General features: G+C 37.0%; 1 protein-coding gene across 1 annotated transcript in view; it reads left to right on the top strand.

The window, feature by feature from the left end:
* The window catches only part of LOC587522 (neurogenic locus notch homolog protein 1-like), a 52,884-nt gene extending 39,565 nt beyond the window's left edge, over positions 1-13,319 (top strand). Inside the window, exons 40-50 of the mRNA XM_030999787.1 lie at positions 189-293; positions 1,081-1,185; positions 1,981-2,085; positions 2,874-2,978; positions 3,765-3,869; positions 7,946-8,058; positions 9,228-9,441; positions 11,116-11,163; positions 11,893-11,921; positions 12,392-12,511; positions 13,067-13,319. Coding sequence (XP_030855647.1) covers positions 189-293; positions 1,081-1,185; positions 1,981-2,085; positions 2,874-2,978; positions 3,765-3,869; positions 7,946-8,058; positions 9,228-9,441; positions 11,116-11,163; positions 11,893-11,921; positions 12,392-12,511; positions 13,067-13,318 — 1,301 coding nt within the window. The 3' untranslated portion in view covers position 13,319. The remainder of the gene's footprint in view (positions 1-188; positions 294-1,080; positions 1,186-1,980; positions 2,086-2,873; positions 2,979-3,764; positions 3,870-7,945; positions 8,059-9,227; positions 9,442-11,115; positions 11,164-11,892; positions 11,922-12,391; positions 12,512-13,066) is intronic.
* The last annotated feature ends 5,781 nt before the right edge of the window (positions 13,320-19,100 follow it).

Here is a 19,100-nt window from a genome sequence, read left to right as displayed (position 1 = left end):
ACGCTCCTCAACCCCCCCCCCCCCTCCTCCCCGAGTTTTCATTAAGAAGGTGAAAAAGTCTACACACTTTCTAGATTTACAATTCTAATTCCACCATTCTTAAATTCCAGGATTTTGGAGCTGGTCGGTCGTTAGCGATCAATGTAAGATTTGTAATTAATATAAGGGTAATTTCTCTCCTTCTTTAGTCGACTGTACTGAAAACAGCCAGTGTATGAACGGTGGTACCTGTGAGGCGGCTGGTACATGTACATGTGCAACAGGGTTTACTGGAGCTACCTGCGTTACAGCGGGTAAGATATATTAAGCTTTTACTGCTACTGCTAACAAAATTGTCGATTCTTATTAGAGAACTACAGATCGAATTTGTGTTTTCTTCTCAATAATCTTTGCATTTTAATAAAGACCAAGTGCGTATTGTTACAAGGCGCAAATGAAGCAACAACTTAGGGCTGGGACCTAATAATGCACGCAGAGAAATTAAGTTGGAAAAACATGCAAACTATTCTTTGAAATGTCTATGTGGTTCATTGTTATTCGTCCTATTTATCTATTCACTTCTCCTTAATTCTGAACAAGGATTCATTTTCAGGGATAATCACAACAACACTCACTCACCACGATTTTGACATTTCCACATCGTATTACTTTAAAATAATGCTCTGAAAACAATACCGGAAGTTATCTTTTTGCTCAAAATGAAACTTACACTTGTTTTTTTTTATCTGCTATCTCTTCAGAAGACACCTATTACTAGCCATATATAAAATCGTATTTATTTGTGATCGAAAATATTAAAGATCAAACTTAAACAACGTAACCAACTAGTGATTAAGCTAAAGAGTACCAAAGAAGGATGTTTTACTATAAATGCCATGATGGTCATTGTAATTTACTCACGCTCCTCAACCCCCCCCCCCTCCCCGAGTTTTCATTAAGAAGGTGAAAAAGTCTACCTATTTCTAGATTTACAATTCTAATTCCACCATTCTTAAATTCCAGGATTTTGGAGCTGGTCGGTCGTTAGCGATCAATGTAAGATTTGTAATTAATATAAGGGTAATTTCTCTCCTTCTTTAGTCGACTGTACTGAAAACAGCCAGTGTATGAACGGTGGTACCTGTGAGGCGGCCGGTACATGTACATGTGCAACAGGGTTTACTGGAGCTACCTGCGTTACAGCGGGTAAGATATATTAAGCTTTTACTGCTACTGCTAACAAAATTGTCGATTCTTATTAGAGAATTGCAGATCGAATTTGTGTTTTCTTCTCAATAATCTTTGCATTTTAATAAAGACCAAGTGCATATTGTTACAAGGCGCAAATGAAGCAACAACTTAGGGCTGGGACCTCATAATGCACGCAGAGAAATTAAGTTGGAAAAACATTGTTGATGGAAACTATTCTTTGAAATGTCTATGTGGTTCATTATTTTTCGTCCTATTCATCTATTCACTTCTCCTTATATCTGAACACGGATTCATTTTCAGGGATAATCACAACAACACTCACTCACCACGATTTTGACATTTCCACATCGTATTACTTTAAAATAATGCTCTGAAAACACTACCGGAAGTTATCTTTTTGCTCAAAATGAAACTTACACTTGTTTTTTTTATCTGCTATCTCTTCAGAAGACACCTATTACTAGCCATATATAAAATCGTATTTATTTGTGATAGAAAATATTAAAGATCAAACTTAAACAACGTAACCAACTAGTGATCAAGCTAAAGAGTACCAAAGAAGGATGTTTTACTATAAATGCCATGATGATCATTGTAATTTACTCACGCTCCTCAACCCCCCCCCTCCTCCCCGAGTTTTCATTAAGAAGGTGAAAAAGTCTACACACTTTCTAGATTTACAATTCTAATTCCACCATTCTTAAATTCCATGATTTTGGAGCTGGTCGGTCGTTAGCGGTCAATGTAAGATTTGTAATTAATATAAGGGTAATTTCTCTCCTTCTTTAGTCGACTGTACTGAAAACAGCCAGTGTATGAACGGTGGTACCTGTGAGGCGGCCGGTACATGTACATGTGCAACAGGGTTTACTGGAGCTACCTGCGTTACAGCGGGTAAGATATATTAAGCTTTTACTGCAACTGCTAACAAAATTGTCGATTTTTATTAGAGAATTGCAGATGGAATGTGTGTTTTCTTCTCAATACATTTTGCATTTTAATAAAGACCAAGTGCATATTGTTACAAGACGCAAATGAAGCAACAACTTAGGGCTGGGACCTAATAATGCACGCAGAGAAATTAAGTTGGAAAAACATGCAAACTATTCTTTGAAATGTCTGTGTCGTTCATTACTATTCGTCCTATTCATCTATTCACTTCTCCTTATATCTGAACACGGATTCATTTTCAGGGATAATCACAACAACACTCACTCACCACGATTTTGACATTTCCACATCGTATTACTTTAAAATAATGCTCTGAAAACACTACCGGAAGTTATCTTTTTGCTCAAAATGAAACTTACACTTGTTTTTTTTATCTGCTATCTCTTCAGAAGACACCTATTACTAGCCATATATAAAATCGTATTTATTTGTGATAGAAAATATTAAAGATCAAACTTAAACAACGTAACCAACTAGTGATCAAGCTAAAGAGTACCAAAGAAGGATGTTTTACTATAAATGCCATGATGATCATTGTAATTTACTCACGCTCCTCAACCCCCCCCCTCCTCCCCGAGTTTTCATTAAGAAGGTGAAAAAGTCTACACACTTTCTAGATTTACAATTCTAATTCCACCATTCTTAAATTCCAGGATTTTGGAGCTGGTCGGTCGTTAGCGGTCAATGTAAGATTTGTAATTAATATAAGGGTAATTTCTCTCCTTCTTTAGTCGACTGTACTGAAAACAGCCAGTGTATGAACGGTGGTACCTGTGAGGCGGCCGGTACATGTACATGTGCAACAGGGTTTACTGGAGCTACCTGCGTTACAGCGGGTAAGATATATTAAGCTTTTACTGCAACTGCTAACAAAATTGTCGATTTTTATTAGAGAATTGCAGATGGAATGTGTGTTTTCTTCTCAATACATTTTGCATTTTAATAAAGACCAAGTGCATATTGTTACAAGACGCAAATGAAGCAACAACTTAGGGCTGGGACCTAATAATGCACGCAGAGAAATTAAGTTGGAAAAACATGCAAACTATTCTTTGAAATGTCTGTGTCGTTCATTACTATTCGTCCTATTTATCTATTCACTTCTCCTTATATCTGAACAAGGATTCATTTTCAGGGATAATCACAACAACACTCACTCACCACGATTTTGACATTTCCACATCGTATTACTTTAAAATAATGCTCTGAAAACAATACCGGAAGTTATCTTTTTGCTCAAAATGAAACTTACACTTGTTTTTTTTATCTGCTATCTCTTCAGAAGACACCTATTACTAGCCATATATAAAATCGTATTTATTTGTGATCGAAAATATTAAAGATCAAACTTAAACAACGTAACCAACTAGTGATCAAGCTAAAGAGTACCAAAGAAGGATGTTTTACTATAAATGCCATGATGGTCATTGTAATTTACTCACGCTCCTCAACCCCCCCTCCTCCCCGAGTTTTCATTAAGAAGGTGAAAAAGTCTACACACTTTCTAGATTTACAATTCTAATTAGACCATTCTTAAATTCCAGGATTTTGGAGCTGTTCGGTCGTTAGCGATCAATGTAAGATTTGTAATTAATATAAGGGTAATTTCTCTCCTTCTTTAGTCGACTGTACTGAAAACAGCCAGTGTATGAACGGTGGTACCTGTGAGGCGGCCGGTACATGTACATGTGCAACAGGGTTTACTGGAGCTACCTGCGTTACAGCGGGTAAGATATATTAAGCTTTTACTGCTACTACTAACAAAATTGTCGATTCTTATTAGAGAATTGCAGATCTAATGTGTGTTTTCTTCTCAATACATTTTGCATTTTAATAAAGACCAAGTGCATATTGTTACAAGGCGCAAATGAAGCAACAACTTAGGGCTGGGACCTAATAATACACGCAGAGAAATTAAGTTGGAAAAACATGCAAACTATTCTTTGAAATGTCTGTGTGGTTCATTACTATTCGTCCTATTCATCTATTCACTTCTCCTTATGGCCCGGTCACACAGAGAGGACGCATGCGGGACGCACGGCCGGCGCATGGAAAATTTCCAATTTTGGCCAGTGCGTTGTCGTTCGCTAGGCGTGCGTCATCACTCGTTACTCGTTCGTCGAGCGCGCTGGACCAACGCTGGACCAGCGCTATGCATTCGTCGTCATTCGCTGTGTGCGTCAGGATTTTTTGAGCATGCTCAAAAGTGTGCGCGGAGCTCGACGCATGAATGTACACGCCAAAGGCACGCCAGACGTGCGTTGAGCGCGCTAGACCAGCGCCAGACATACGCGGGGCACACGCCCTGTATACGCACAGCGCGCTAGCTACACGCTGTGCATTTTGTGTCAGCTCGCTAACTTTTCCAAAATCATGACAAAAGTTAGGCACACGACCTTTTCCGATTTCCAATGCGCTGGCCGTGCGTCGTAGAACGCGGTGCATGCGTGGACCATTCGTCCAGCGCGCTAGCAACACGCTGTGCATTCGTGGAAGTTGTTATCATGTGCGCTCTGGGTACGGTCTGTATGCGTACTGTATGCGCCCTGTATGCGCTCAGCGCGCTAGCAACACGCTATGCATTTGGTGTCAAAAGTTGGGCGCACGACAACGCACTGGCCAAAATTGCAAATTTCCCATGCGCTGGCCGTGCGTTCCCCATGCGTCCTCTCTGTGTGACCGGGCCTTCAGGCACACGTTCTTTTCCGATTTCCAATGCGCTGGCCGTGCGTCGTAGAACGCGGTGCATGCGTGGACCATTCGTCCAGCGCGCTAGCAACACGCTGTGCATTCGTGGAAGTTGTTTTCAAGTGCGCTCTGTGTGCGCCCTGTGTGCGCCCTGTGTGCGCCCTGTATACGCCCTGTATGCGTCCAGCGCGCTATGCATTTGGTGTCAGCTAGCTGTATAGCTTCGACAAAAGTTGGGCGCACGACAACGCACTGGCCAAAATTACAAATTTTCCATGCGCCGGCCGTGCGTCCCCCATGCGTCCCCTCTGTGTGACCGGGCCTTTATATCTAAACAAGGATTCATTTTGAGGGGTAATCCCAACAACACTCACTAAAAACGATTTTGACATTTCCACATCGTATTACTTTAAAATAATGCTCTGAAAACATTACCAGAAGTTATCTTTTTACTCCAAATGAAACTTACACTTGTTTTTTATCTGCTATCTCTTCAGAAGACACCTATTACTAGCCATATATAAAATCGTATTTATTTGTGATAGAAAATATTTAAGATCAACTTAAAAAACGTAACCAACTAGTGATCAAGCTAAAGAGTAACAAAGTAGGATGTTTTACTATAAATGTCATGATGGTCATTGTAATTTATTCACACTTTCTAGATTCACAATTCTTACTAGAAATATCGCAATCCGTATTGCCGCGCAATGCGAATGTACCCCCTGGCAGTTGCAGCGATTTTGTGTCATCCTAATGTTTGAAGGAGGCACATAGTTCCCCTCTCTCCTCCCTGAGACAAAAAGATGACGTAGAGATCGCCACTAGTGGCTCAGACTATTGTCAAGACTAGGAGCAGCATCACTGAAGCAATCTGTGTAGATTAGAGTATAATACATCTCTGTAGAAAATTCGAAAGAAATCTGCCAAGAAATGTGCAGTTAGAGCGCATACAAGACATATATGACCTTTGACCATATAAAAGACGGAACGTACCAAGATACATTTCTAATTCTCAATACAAAATTTGAAAGAAATCCGTCATTAAATATGACCTGCATAGCGCACACTAGACACCCACCAAAATATGATCTTTTTAACCTATAGAAGACGGAACACTGGGGGCAGCATCACCAAAACACCTTTACCGGACATTTTGGGAACACGCATGGTATCCCTCCGTTCACGGAGTGTGTGTGGGGTTGGGGGGGGGGCGGGAGGAAGATTTACAGTTTTGTTTTGAGTTTAAGTATCACTTCCTTCTGGGGTATCCTAACGAAGACTTGTCCGTCTGACGTTTAGGCCATATGCGGATGAATAGATAGACCGGAACCAATGATTTCATCATAATATAGGATTTCCCGGCCAAATTCGCGAGTTTGTCATTCAAATTAATTTGTCTTGCGTTCAAATTCGACGGTTATAGTGCAGTCAGGTATATCTCGGGTTTATATTCCCTTTTCTAGTTTTCAAATCTATGGAATTTTCGTTAGAATTTACGTATGTTTCATTCAAATTAATGAACAATGTGCTTCTTTCGCTATTTGGTCATTCGACTTGGCGCAACACGATTTTCTGACAACACGACGGTCTACTTTTAGCATTCTAATTCATTTATAGCATTCAAATTAGCACTTTGTGCACTTAATTTGATGGTCAATACACATTTCTCGTTTATTACACACTTTTTATAGCTCATTCTTTTTCTTTCAAGATTGTTTTTTCATGTGAATTTCACCATATTTATTCATACTTATTAGATTTATCTGATATTCATCAGCATTTAAGTTTGATTGTTAATAAGAAAAAAAAACGACATGCATCTACGGACTTGATGGTCTCAGTATAATTTGTAAATGTTCATGTAAGGAAGTTGTTTGTCTTATGTTTCATCATAAATTGATCATAGTTTCATCATAATTTCATTATGGCAGAAGGGTACAATATTGTGACTGGGGTAGGGACTAGAGTCAACCATTTCAACATATCTTTAGCCATCGATCTGCTGGCGGGCAAGTAAACTATGAAACTCTTTAAGAAAAACAGAGGGATGTGCTGGGTATAAGAGACGGTGTGAATTACTTTTGTAAAATTCCGAGTCTGTAGTAAATAGGGGCGACTGAGGGTACCCCCACCTTTCCCGGGTATATGAACATGTCCGTGCAGAAATACCATGTCAATTGATTTCACCCCTTCTTTACTTTATGTCTGACTACACCCATCTGCATTGTCCTGACAATAAATAAATGGAATAACAGCTTAGACCCCAATGGCAAATCATGCATTTTAACTGCATTATTTAAAAACTATAAAAGTTTGTTGCAATTTTTCCCCCTAACATTCCTAACTTGAATACAAATATTACGAATACGAATGACATGTGTTAATTTGAAAGATAAAAATTACGCTTCGACAAGTAAATATTAATTTGAATGCTAGTTGAGCAGTTTCTAAATTGAATGACAGATCTATGAAACCCTTCGACCAAAATCCTAAATTAAATACAAAAACTGGAAAGTTGAATGATAATTGGCATGGCAAAGCCGATCTGCGCTAACTTAAATGCAAAGTAAATGAATTCGAATGACAAACACGCGAATTTGGCCGGGAAATCCTATATATAAGTTATAGCCATTTTTAAGATACCAAATGTGTATTCACAACTTGTCGTTGGGTTTCAAATTTCCCTGATTCCACTTTGTATTTTATCACAGATGCATGTTGCTTTTCAACGTGAACATGGAATGAAAAGATTCTACGGAGTTTTCATAATTGAAAACATTTTTTCTTCAAAAATCTGTAACTTTTACAAATACCTGTCACAGTTACTGTGTAATTCTAGTTCCGTTTCTTTCTAATCCAACTGTAGTCTATCCAACAGATGTGCGATGATTATTAGTATATAATACGTGTATAATTTACACTCCATAATTTTAGGGGTCCTCGTCTAAGCCTCTGTGCAATTTGTGGGAGGAAGAAAATTCTGACATGATTTCCAAGCTTTAACAATTTCAAATTAATCATGTACCAGAGAAACATTTTTTATCTTTACATTTCATGTAGTAATTGTTAAGCGGAAACTTAATAATTTGTTTATATAATTATCTTGATACAGAGTTCAACTCATTAAGTGCTGCGATCAAAGTCAGTGGGGTAAAATATACAACTGAATTGGGTGACACTTCTTCAACTGAATTCGTGGAAGCCGCTGAACTGTGGGAAGAAAGGGTGAGCAGCTTACCTATTTTTTTATTCAACCTTTCATATCAATGAACCAATCTATTTATTTATTTATCTATTTATCTATTATTATTACTATCATTATCAAATATTCAGCATCACCTAACTGAAAGGTGAAAAGGTGATCTTAGCTTTAACCCTCTGGTCTCTCCTCCCAGTATAACTGATTGGGGTGTGCAGATGGACCACTAAACAGGGGTACGTTCCCCTTACTCTTATGCGAATAGCAACGACTCTCCTTTACACAGAGCCTCCATTTAAAGCTCCTCTGCACTAGTTTGGCCGGGGGGGGGGGGGGGCTTAGAGGAATTAGGGTGGTCACTGACAGGTGGTTATCTCATCAACTCAGCTCTCAATTAAGAGAAGAAAAAGAGGATCATGGGGGACCAACACGCACCGCTTAGGCATTGTTTTCTATATCAAGGGAGCAAGTAACTACAAGTAGTACAATGGGGCTATAACAGAGTGTTTTCCACTGTATCATAGAACTATGAAACTGTAACTATGAAACAGGGGAGGGGCGCGTTAACATACAACGCAGGCTTCAGTTATCTGCCTAGATTGGATCAGAAGATGCTTGTCACAGGTGGTTAAAAAAAAAACGTTTTAAAGCTATTGGGCCTCAAATGCCTTAAAATGTTATACAGTCTCATGATTTTGGTATTAAAAACAAACAAACCTGTTTTTACAATTGCAATTGCCCTTTCAACCGATAGGATAGTTTCCTCTAATTAAAACGCATCATAACATGCATTTCAAATTCACTAACTTACAAACGATAATCAACACAAGTTTTACCATGGAGTTAGTATAACTCCACGGTTCATCCTGGTCGTGGTTCACATTAATTTTTGTTCATGCGATAACCATTTATTTCTACAGAAATCAATTCATTCGTTTGTTTCATATGAACATTACAAAATTTAGGTGTATGTTTCAAAAAAACACTTGACTGTCTCAGCAAGTCATTTCCGTAGTACATTGTACATGTACTATTGAAGCACACTATGAATATGCATTTATGTGTGTACACTGCCTGATATTATCTATGTGCACAAAAAATCACCATCATCGTCATCATTTATGTGAACTAGATGTACCTGAAAATTCGCTATAGGGTGCATTCTATCATTAAATTATTGCCTGCTTACTCATAGATCGCTGGCGGTTACTGCAATGCTACAGCCGATTCAAGGGACGGCACTGCTTGCCGAATCATGGTGAATGTAACAGGATTCTTCAATGGTTCTCTAGTAGTTAATTTCAATGCTGAGTTTGACAGCTCTGTGGCTTCCACTCTGAATGCATCTAATATCCAAATCTTGAACGAAAATGGAGTTCCCTACGGTACAACGGTTTCTGGCATAACTCGTGAGTAATAACACACACATAGTGTTTTTATATCAAAGCAATGCGCTCGACACTATAGATATAAGCTACCACAATGTGGTGGAGTGCATTGGTAAAGAAGATCTCAATAAAAGCATAGGCCAGACAAGTTAAACTACGCGAGGCGATAAAAAGATTTACAGCATAATCCTAGCGCGCTATATATATATTTCCTACAAAACATTAAGATTTTTCTGTCACCTTTTGATTAACCAATTTTATTGGTTGATATTTCCATATTCCCTACGAACAATTTCATAACATGCATAGTATAAAATGGGGTTGGTTAAGCTGTGTGATTAGTACTGAAATGATGACACATAGATATATATCAGAGTTAGGTTTCAATCCAGCCAGCCTGATTGTATTGGGTATAACCATGGACCTATTACGAATGGACATTCATCGTTTTCTTAACGAATTCATTGTGATTGTCTCCGTTAATGTCGTCTCAATAACATTCCGTACATGTTTCTTCACTTTGATCTCATGATGGTCACCGCCAATAAGCCGGGACATAATCAAGATAGTGATTTTAAACATGTTAATATACATGCGCAGAAGATAATAAATCGCTTAAATCATGGGAAATCGATGTGCAGTTCTGTTGTTCTGTGTACTGTGTTCTATTTTTGAAAAACATGTTGATATTACGAGAAAGGTTTTGTTTGTGATTTAAAATCCCGTTTTCCCCAATTTCCTCATAATATTCCAGAATTACAACGCACAGGGTTTATAAAGAAAATGCTTACGCAGTCGTTATTGTTAAAACAGCTGAATGTTCTCATTTTAAGATGCACATAATCAGGAGGCGGTGACTATCATTGGATCAAAGAAAGAATCACGTTGAATGTCCATCCGTAATAGGTCCATGGTATAACAGAGTACCACACAACAGTGTACATTATCTATGTGTGTGTAACATGTAACATGGAGGCAATGTATAAGTTCACATACTACACATATTATTTTGATACAGCATGTCCAAATATATGAAAAGATAATTGTGAGAAATTAAATACACACGCTGAATGCATGATAAACATAAATTAGACGCAGCTAGGCTTCTTGTATCCCTTGACCATCTTCCTTACTGCGCCTGATCAGTGGGCAGCAAACCCCACGTTTAAATTGAGAAATTTCGAACGGTAGCTCCTGTGGATATGTGACACAAATAGGGAAAAAAAGAGGGGGATATTTTACTTATGCCCTTTTTACTTTACCTATAATCAGATTGTCCTCCTATAATGATACATATTATCATCAAGTTCGAAGTTCACCTCCAAGGACAACTCCAAAAACATAATGCATCCGCGACATCTCCGGTGGCGAAGGAATAAACAAGAGATACAGACAGAACACGTACAAACATGTGGATATTATTACGGATATGAAATATAACAATAGCGTGTAGTATTGAATGCAAATAAAAGTGTAACTCGAATTATTTCGAATTTGAATCAACTCCAAGAAACTGAATGACAATCACTTCTGTGTACAGCTATTGTCAAGTGTGTGGAAACCTTTTGAAAATATGCGCCCCTAAAACTATGTTCAAAATTGAATTTTTGGAAGACTTAAATCAAACATGTTAAAAACATCATACGATTTCATTGGTCAGTAAATTGATTTATCATTTTTTTTTTAATTTCCCAGTTATCTGCGATGGGGTGACGTGTGTAGACTGTACATCATGCAGCGAAGGTAAGATGTTCTATTTGAAAGTAGTTTGTATTATAGCCAGTAATTATACTCGTTCTGGATAAGTTATGCTATGGTCTCATCTTGCCGTGCGCTTTTTGGCACATATAAATGTGATTGTCAAAGTACGTGTTGGACATACATGCCTATCGTACCAGCCTCTCGCTGCCACCTTGTGTGCCCGTAACTGCCGAGAACCCCCCCCCCCCAAAAAAAAGGTGCGGAACACTGCGTCTAAAGGAGCGATTTTTCTGTGGAATCCATCATAAAGGGAAGCAGGGATGTCCACGGCCAGCTGTGACCAAAAACTATACATTATTTAAGAATGCTAATAAATTACACCGAAAGTAAGAGTTTTATTTTAAAGCACAAATATCTAGAATTGTCAGTAAACATGAGGAATAACACTTACAAAATGATGAAAATGGATTAAAGGAAAACAAAACATTCCAAAGATCAGAACAAGTTTAACGTATCTATTTAATAACAATATATATTTTATAATTATATTTCTGGGATACTTTTGAAACATTTCCTCACAAATTTGACATCTCACTTACCCCTCGAAACACTGCCCCTACTTTCCAAATGATATTGGAAACGTTCAGCAGCTCCACCCCTACCTCCTTCTGAATGACCTAGCAAGGTATGGAACATAATTATGTATTGCTAACATTTCATGTCTGTAGATCATATCAATAATGATACCTTATCAAACTTCCACCACTACAGCACCTACCCCGGCCACAAGAATGCTAGGGGTAAGTGAATTGAAATATTCTAAAGCTTGATGGGAGAGGCTTCTTCAATATTGTACACGTTTTTGTGGCTATGTATAATATCTTTACCAATAATAATGAGCTAGACATGTATAATTCTTTGTTAGGAAGATATATGAGAGAGATTTCTTGAGAAAGAACCTTCTTCTTCGTGCTTAAGTTAATGACTTGTTGCCTATATAATACATCTAATATATATTCTGAACAAAAAGCAGAAATTAATTGTTTATAAAATATTTTTCAATTCTGCTGTTTACATTTTTTTGTCACTACACATAATTTTGTTTTAATATGGTTTTGGTTTACCTTTGATGGGGAACATGGAAGGGGATATTATTTGTGCAGTTTTAGTGTTAAATGCTGTCCACATATCCTAGAATAAGATAATAAGATAATCTATTCTTTCAGTACCATTGCAAATAATTCAATGTGCATCTTGATTTTCCTTCCAGACTCTTCAATGTTATTCCTGTTCGACTAACTCCATAACGGATGTTTGCTCTACTGCTGATGACCTTGCAAGCGGTTCTGGAGTACTAACTCCTACATGCTATGAAGGACAGCGTTGTTGGGTATTTAATTACTTTGACATTTACATTTCTTCACAGGGTTGATCTGGCATGTGTATATAGTTTGGGTTGATAAGTGAAAATACAAAGAGGATGTGTCTCTAAATTGATGTTGGGAAACGCAAAACATGAATTTATACAAAGTAAACATTAATCTAGAATTTTCACCTGATGTTATATTTTGTCTTAATTGTATATTCATTCCGTTTTCACATACTTGGGGTAAGTGATAGTTCGTCCGTCTGTTTTAGTTTATTTCTTGTTTCGTTTGATTTTTCTCCTATTTCTCTTTTTGGTTAATAAAAGGAAACAGATATTCAAATACATTACAGAGCAAGAGACCAAACACAGGGGTACGTCCATCAAAAACAAACAAAAATCACCAAGTTAACTGGAAAGGGGAAAGAGCCGTGCGATTTGTATTTTGAAAAAATCAAATGATGAAATGAAAATTCTACAATAACGTTTAAAAAATGAATACTGTCACAAACTCAACACGGTACGAAAGATGAAGTTAGATAACCGTATAAAATAATAAAACTTCTTCTTTTCTTGCAGACTGATCATTATGAGAACTCATCACACACGGTTGTGTCGCGTGGATGCACGGATAACCCATGCATTGCTAACTTGCATGGAGATGGACCTTACTGCACTTCGGCGAATGGTGTTACCAGTTGCACATCATGTTGTACTGAATCAAAATGCAACGACAACAAATCCAGCTCTGAGGGTCTCACTTCTAGCTGTGTGACATGGCTGACATCTCTTTTCTCAGTGGTCATCATGATCATCACTTATAGAACCTAAATGAACTCAAACGTCAAAAGTTAATCCCATATTACCCTTTATTATAACAGGCAAAACTATTCCTACTCCATTCACAATCAAATTGCAAACATATTGTTTATTGACTTTTATAATTGATGAAAGACTTATGGTTGAACTAGAAGATTTTGATTAATCATACAGACAATAATACACACATTTCTAATAGCAGTTTGGAAGGTTTTTAAATATGATTTTTTAAATCCAAATACGGCAAGCACTTATTTCTCAAAACTTGTTTCTAAAGAAATAGTACTGATATTAATAATTGTATTTATAATACCACTACTGATAAGAACAATACTAAAAATAATAATAAGAATTATAGTGATAAGTAGAATGATAATAACACAAAAAATAATAATAATAATAATAATCATAATAATTTGTTTTGTTTAACCAGAATAGTCTTATCAGATAAACGCACGGTAATTCAAAATCATATTTGTTTTCATGGTTGTTATTTATTGGCCACTAAGCATGTCAAAAAGTAAGACAAATTAGCAATTTTATTATTTAACAAATCAAATAAAAAAATTATAAAGTAAAATGGAACAATGTTTTAACTATTTCTTTCAACCTCACCATCAATGTTTGCAAAAGTAAGTAACAGACTTATGTTTTAAAAATAGGTATTGACTGAATAAAACATTGAATTGAAATTAAAATAAATGTTATAAATTTTAGTTTTGGTAAGATTTCCTCTTTTGTACATATTTATCATTAGAAAAGTTTAGAATTGCTTTAATGTACTATTTACATTAAAAATGTCTTAAAATCCGTCCTGAATATTCTGCATGGAAATATTCTTAAACTTACAAAGCGAGGTTAGCATTTTTCAGGAAAACTTACATTTGTTGATTAAATTGGACAAGTTATATCTGTCAAACAGATGGAAAATAAAGATATATGTCAAGCGGACAAAACACTTGATACGCGACATATCAATTAAAATCCTCATTGCGTATTCATTATCGAAAGTTAAAATTCAGAATATAGACATTAACAATGATAAATAGTACCTTGAAGTTTTCAACTTTTCCGTAAATTTTGTGCTCTTATCAAATGCAATATATATAAAATGAGTTGAAAGTATGTGATAAATTAACTTTTGGATTGTAAGAGAATAGGATAAAGCAATGATAATAATAATAATAATAATAATAATAATAATAATGAACGTTATTTGTATAGCGCATATCACTAACACAACGAAAGTCCCTATGCGCTTAGAAAAGAAGGAAATAGAGATAGGGCGGAATAATAATGAACATTTATGCCTGATACATGATACAATGTGACATTGCTCTTATGTGAGTTTCAACAAATCTGATAGAACACTGTTTGATATACTAATTACATTAACATTTGAATGACACAAATGACCTGGGTATCAGGCTTCTATAGCTTGTTTCCATGATGTGTTTTCTCTAATAAAAATGTAGTGTATGTATCAATCAGTTGATGATTGCTAGTACGTTGATGTAGACCTGAAAGGTATGAAAACTACTCACGAGCAGACACAGTCTTACACAGGAACACTGTTTTATTTTATTCGCTTTTCACTTTATCAACCAATAGTTACACATGCATGTAGAACACTTATTAATGAATGGTATTCATTGCCACATAATAAATTGTTTGAAAGATTGGACTAGAAATGTATTTTGTATACTTGGAATGGTGAGGAAGCTCCATACATAATTGAACGATAATTGAATGAGGAACATGGTTAGATATACACAATTTATTGTGATTGTCTACTCATATTGCCTCACACAAACCTATTTGGGGGGGGGGGGGGGGGTAAGGTGAGATGTAGCACACATTATGTGCTGAGCGATATGGTAATTGAAACTGGTATTAAAGCACTTTACATCTGTAATGGTTATAAACACATAAAGGAAGACATTGACGATATGAAACAAACAGATTTTCCATTTTGTTTTCTCCATTCAACGTTAGTAAGAATAATTGTACTATTAAACCATATAAAAATAAGAGCAATTATTTGTCCAAGTATGCGAGGTTAAGGGAACACATACTGGTAGTTAATTGAGTTCATTGGTTTCTCTAGGAAGTGAAATATTAATTGTGCCTACAAACTAACTTACTATACCATATACTAGAAAGTTTTTGTTTTGTCTCATATTGTATAGTTACGGATTCTATTTGGATGCACGTTAAGAAAATGGCACAACGTTTAGTGTTAACAAAAGACTCACATGACTCAATGTAAAAATTGTTATATATTTTACTAAAATTGTTTATGGTATGCTCTTTATCACCTTGATTGTTTTGTTTCAACTTTGACTTTGTTCTCTGTTAAAAAGCTGGTTATCTGTACAAAAAAGTATGATGTTTTGATGTTGTTGATGCAGAGCTATTTCTTAATAATTGTATATAAGTTTAACTGTGGGGAAGAGTGTATTTAATTTTCTGGTTGTACATTTATTTAATAATTTGTCACCATGCTGAAATTACTAGAGGTTTTACATTGTGTTCTTTGCAATGGATGTACATAATCTCAATTATACAATAAATTGTAACGTAAAATTTGTATTGTCAATTCATTCTCCTTTAATGTTCTAAATAAAGTTTGGATTGAGGTGTCATTAATCATAGTTAATGTGGACTTATTTATTTACAATACTGAAACCAAATTGCTGAGATTATCCACTAATGTACGTGACCCTAGAGTATAATTGGTCTTAGTGATGACAGCCCACAATACCAACAACATCGGTAACATAGGCCTTTTGACATCTTTTATAAGGGCTCACTAAACCAACAGACCACTAGACCGATAATGTCAGTCTCGTGAACGTCCTGACAACTATTCGATTGTTCACCAGAGTGACATTCTTTTTGGTCTTATGGGCTGTCTGTCTGCTGAGCCCCAATATGGCCAACCACACCGATAGGTCATGAAGCTAAAAGCGAATGAGACCAACATATTATCAAGTAGAGATTGATGCCTATGAAAATTTTGTTTGACCAAAATGATGGTTCCTTAAGACGTCCGATCAATCACAGGATGAACGTCTTTTCATCTTGAAGATGCATTGTAGACAACCGATCAGTGACCTATGATCGTGTTTCTCGACTTGAAGATGCAGTAAAGACGTCCAATCGAGCCGGCATATCGTGGGCCTCCTGTTCAATTATAGTCTTAAAGGAAACGTCAAGAGCTCATCAAGCATGTCAAGAACAGCAAGCATGATGATCTTACCTAAGCAAAAAGAAATAGCCGCTGCCATGGAAATTGAATACTAAAGAAGTTGACATCAGTTTCTGTGAACCAAAAAGCAAATGTTACTGATGAACACAAAATAAAAAACAAGCATAATATGAGCCATATAAAATAATATACATTTGTTATCTGTTGTCTAGTGCCCTCAGCCATGATAACCTGCTCGTTTGTCTCAAAGTTGGTGGTGGATGTGACCACCATTGGCAATACCATGGTTGATAATCAGCTACACATCAAGAAAGATGTTATTTCATGAATACCACATAATTATTTTTAATTGCACAACATATAACGAATGTAAGCATCTAAAATTAGCTTCCAGTTAGATTGCAATGCAATTTGACCAATTTGATAGGTTTGACAAAAAAAATGTTTAGTATCGAAAAGGTATAATATGATATGAAAATTTGTGAAAAAATGGTCTAACTTTTAATTTACAAACCGTTTAAAGTTTTCTTTTTCAGTATACCACACGGTTTCACTCACAATATACTGCGAAAGCAAGTCATTTTGCACCCGTGGTGGATCCGGGTTGGGGAGGGGGCACAATTTGTACACCCCCACACACCAATAACCCAAAACAACATTTTGCTTGTCATGGAATTTACGGACTTTTACATGTTGTATACTAAAGCATAGAATCAAATGTGACTATGAACTTGTAAAGAGCGTAACAAATTATTAATTATCTTAATGATAAGTTCGTAGCAGTAGCGTAGAACATTCAGCTGCCGATACTGTCAAAACTAAAAGATGTATAGTGGTCGAAACAGAGGAAAAATAGACAAAACAAAATAAAAGCCCGGTATATCATGTACATGTACATCATGATACTGTGCATGTGACTAAACCTGATGAGATTATCATGCAGTAGTCGCTTCCATTGGACTGAAACGATTGACACCTCTACATGATTGTATATCATATATATTAGAGTAAATTATTTCTTAACACACATACACTATACACGCCACACACGTACACACACACACGCGCGCGCCACCTACACATATAATATGACAATTTCTGGAAATACTTATTTCGTGTACAGATAATCATTATTTATTGTGTTTATCAAGGGTGTCGATTTGTATCCGTGGTTGGGGGGGGGGGGGGATGACAGGTGCCAACATTTTTTCGGCAATAGATCAAAGCAACCAAGGGGTAGAAGCATGTGGCCAGTTGTACCCCTCTCCCCGAGCGCGTAGCCAGGATTTCATTTTAGGGGGTCGGTAGTGACCTAGCGAAGCGTGCGAAGCGCGCTCCCTATAGGCGTTGGGTGCAGGGAGAGAGGAGTTTTCCCCCTCCCCCGCGAAGCGCGAGCCTTTGACGTTTCATTAAATTATTAGAGAAAAAAAAAGACGATTTGTTGGACCGTTATCAACTCTTATTCCTTGTTTGAATCAAGTTCCCTACCCCCGCGCATAGCGCGGAAGCTCTGACGTTTCATTAGATCATTAAAGAAAGAAGACGATTCGATGTACCGTTCTCGACTCTGAATCCTTAAAGTTTGAATAAAGTTCCCCTTCTTCCGCGCATAGCGCGGAAACTCTGACGTTTCATTAGGTTATTAAAGAAAGAAGACGATTCGATGTACCATTCTCGACTCTTAATCCTTGTCTGAATTCAGTTCCCCCCCCCCTCCCGCGCGAAGCGTGGAAGCTTTGACTTTTCAATAAATTACTACTCTTGATCCTTGTCTGAATTCCTTTTCGCCCATTCCTGCTCGAAGCGCGCAAGCTTCCAAATTTCATTACATTATTAGAGAAAGAAGATGATGATATAGAATTCAGTTTCCCCCTTTACCGCGCGTAGCGTGGAAGCTTTGACGGTTCAATAAATGATTACTCTTAATCCTTGTCTGAATTCATTTTCTCTTATTCCTGCGCGAAGCGCGCAAGCTTCCACATTTCATTACATTATTAGAGAAAGAAGATGACGATATAGAATTCAGTTTTCCCCTCTACCGCGAAAAGCGCGAAAGCTTCGACGGTTCAATAAATTATTAGTCTTAATCCTTATCTGTATTCACTTTTGCCCATCTCGCGCGAAGCGCGGAAGCTTTTTATTTTCATTAAATTAGTAGAGAAGGAAGACAATTTTGTGTATCGTGTCCTTATCTGAATTCAGTTTCCCCCCATCCCGCGCGAAGCGCGGAAGCTTCGACGTTTTATTTGATTATTACTCTTAATCCACGTCTGAAATCACTTTCAACCATCCCGTGGATATCGCGGAAGCTTTCACGTTTCATTAAATTATTAGAAAAAGAAGACGATTCGTTGTATCGTGTACTTTGACGTTTCATTTAATTATAACTCTTAATCCTAGTCTGAATTCAGTTGCCCCCCCCTCCCGCGCAATGCGCGGAAGCTTAGCCGTTTCACTTAATTATTAGAGAAAGACGACTCGTTGTACTGTTCTGTATATTAATCCTTGTCTGAATTCAGTTTCCCACATGAAGTACGTTTGGAACGTTCGTTCGCAAACCTTTGCATGCACAGCCCGAGTGGT

This window comes from Strongylocentrotus purpuratus, unplaced genomic scaffold (genome assembly GCF_000002235.5).
Source record: "Strongylocentrotus purpuratus isolate Spur 01 unplaced genomic scaffold, Spur_5.0 spur5_scaffold_5, whole genome shotgun sequence".
Classification (NCBI taxonomy): domain Eukaryota; kingdom Metazoa; phylum Echinodermata; class Echinoidea; order Camarodonta; family Strongylocentrotidae; genus Strongylocentrotus; species Strongylocentrotus purpuratus.
The sequence above is the reverse complement of the archived record's forward strand: the minus strand, read 5'-3'. Positions and strand labels throughout refer to the sequence as shown.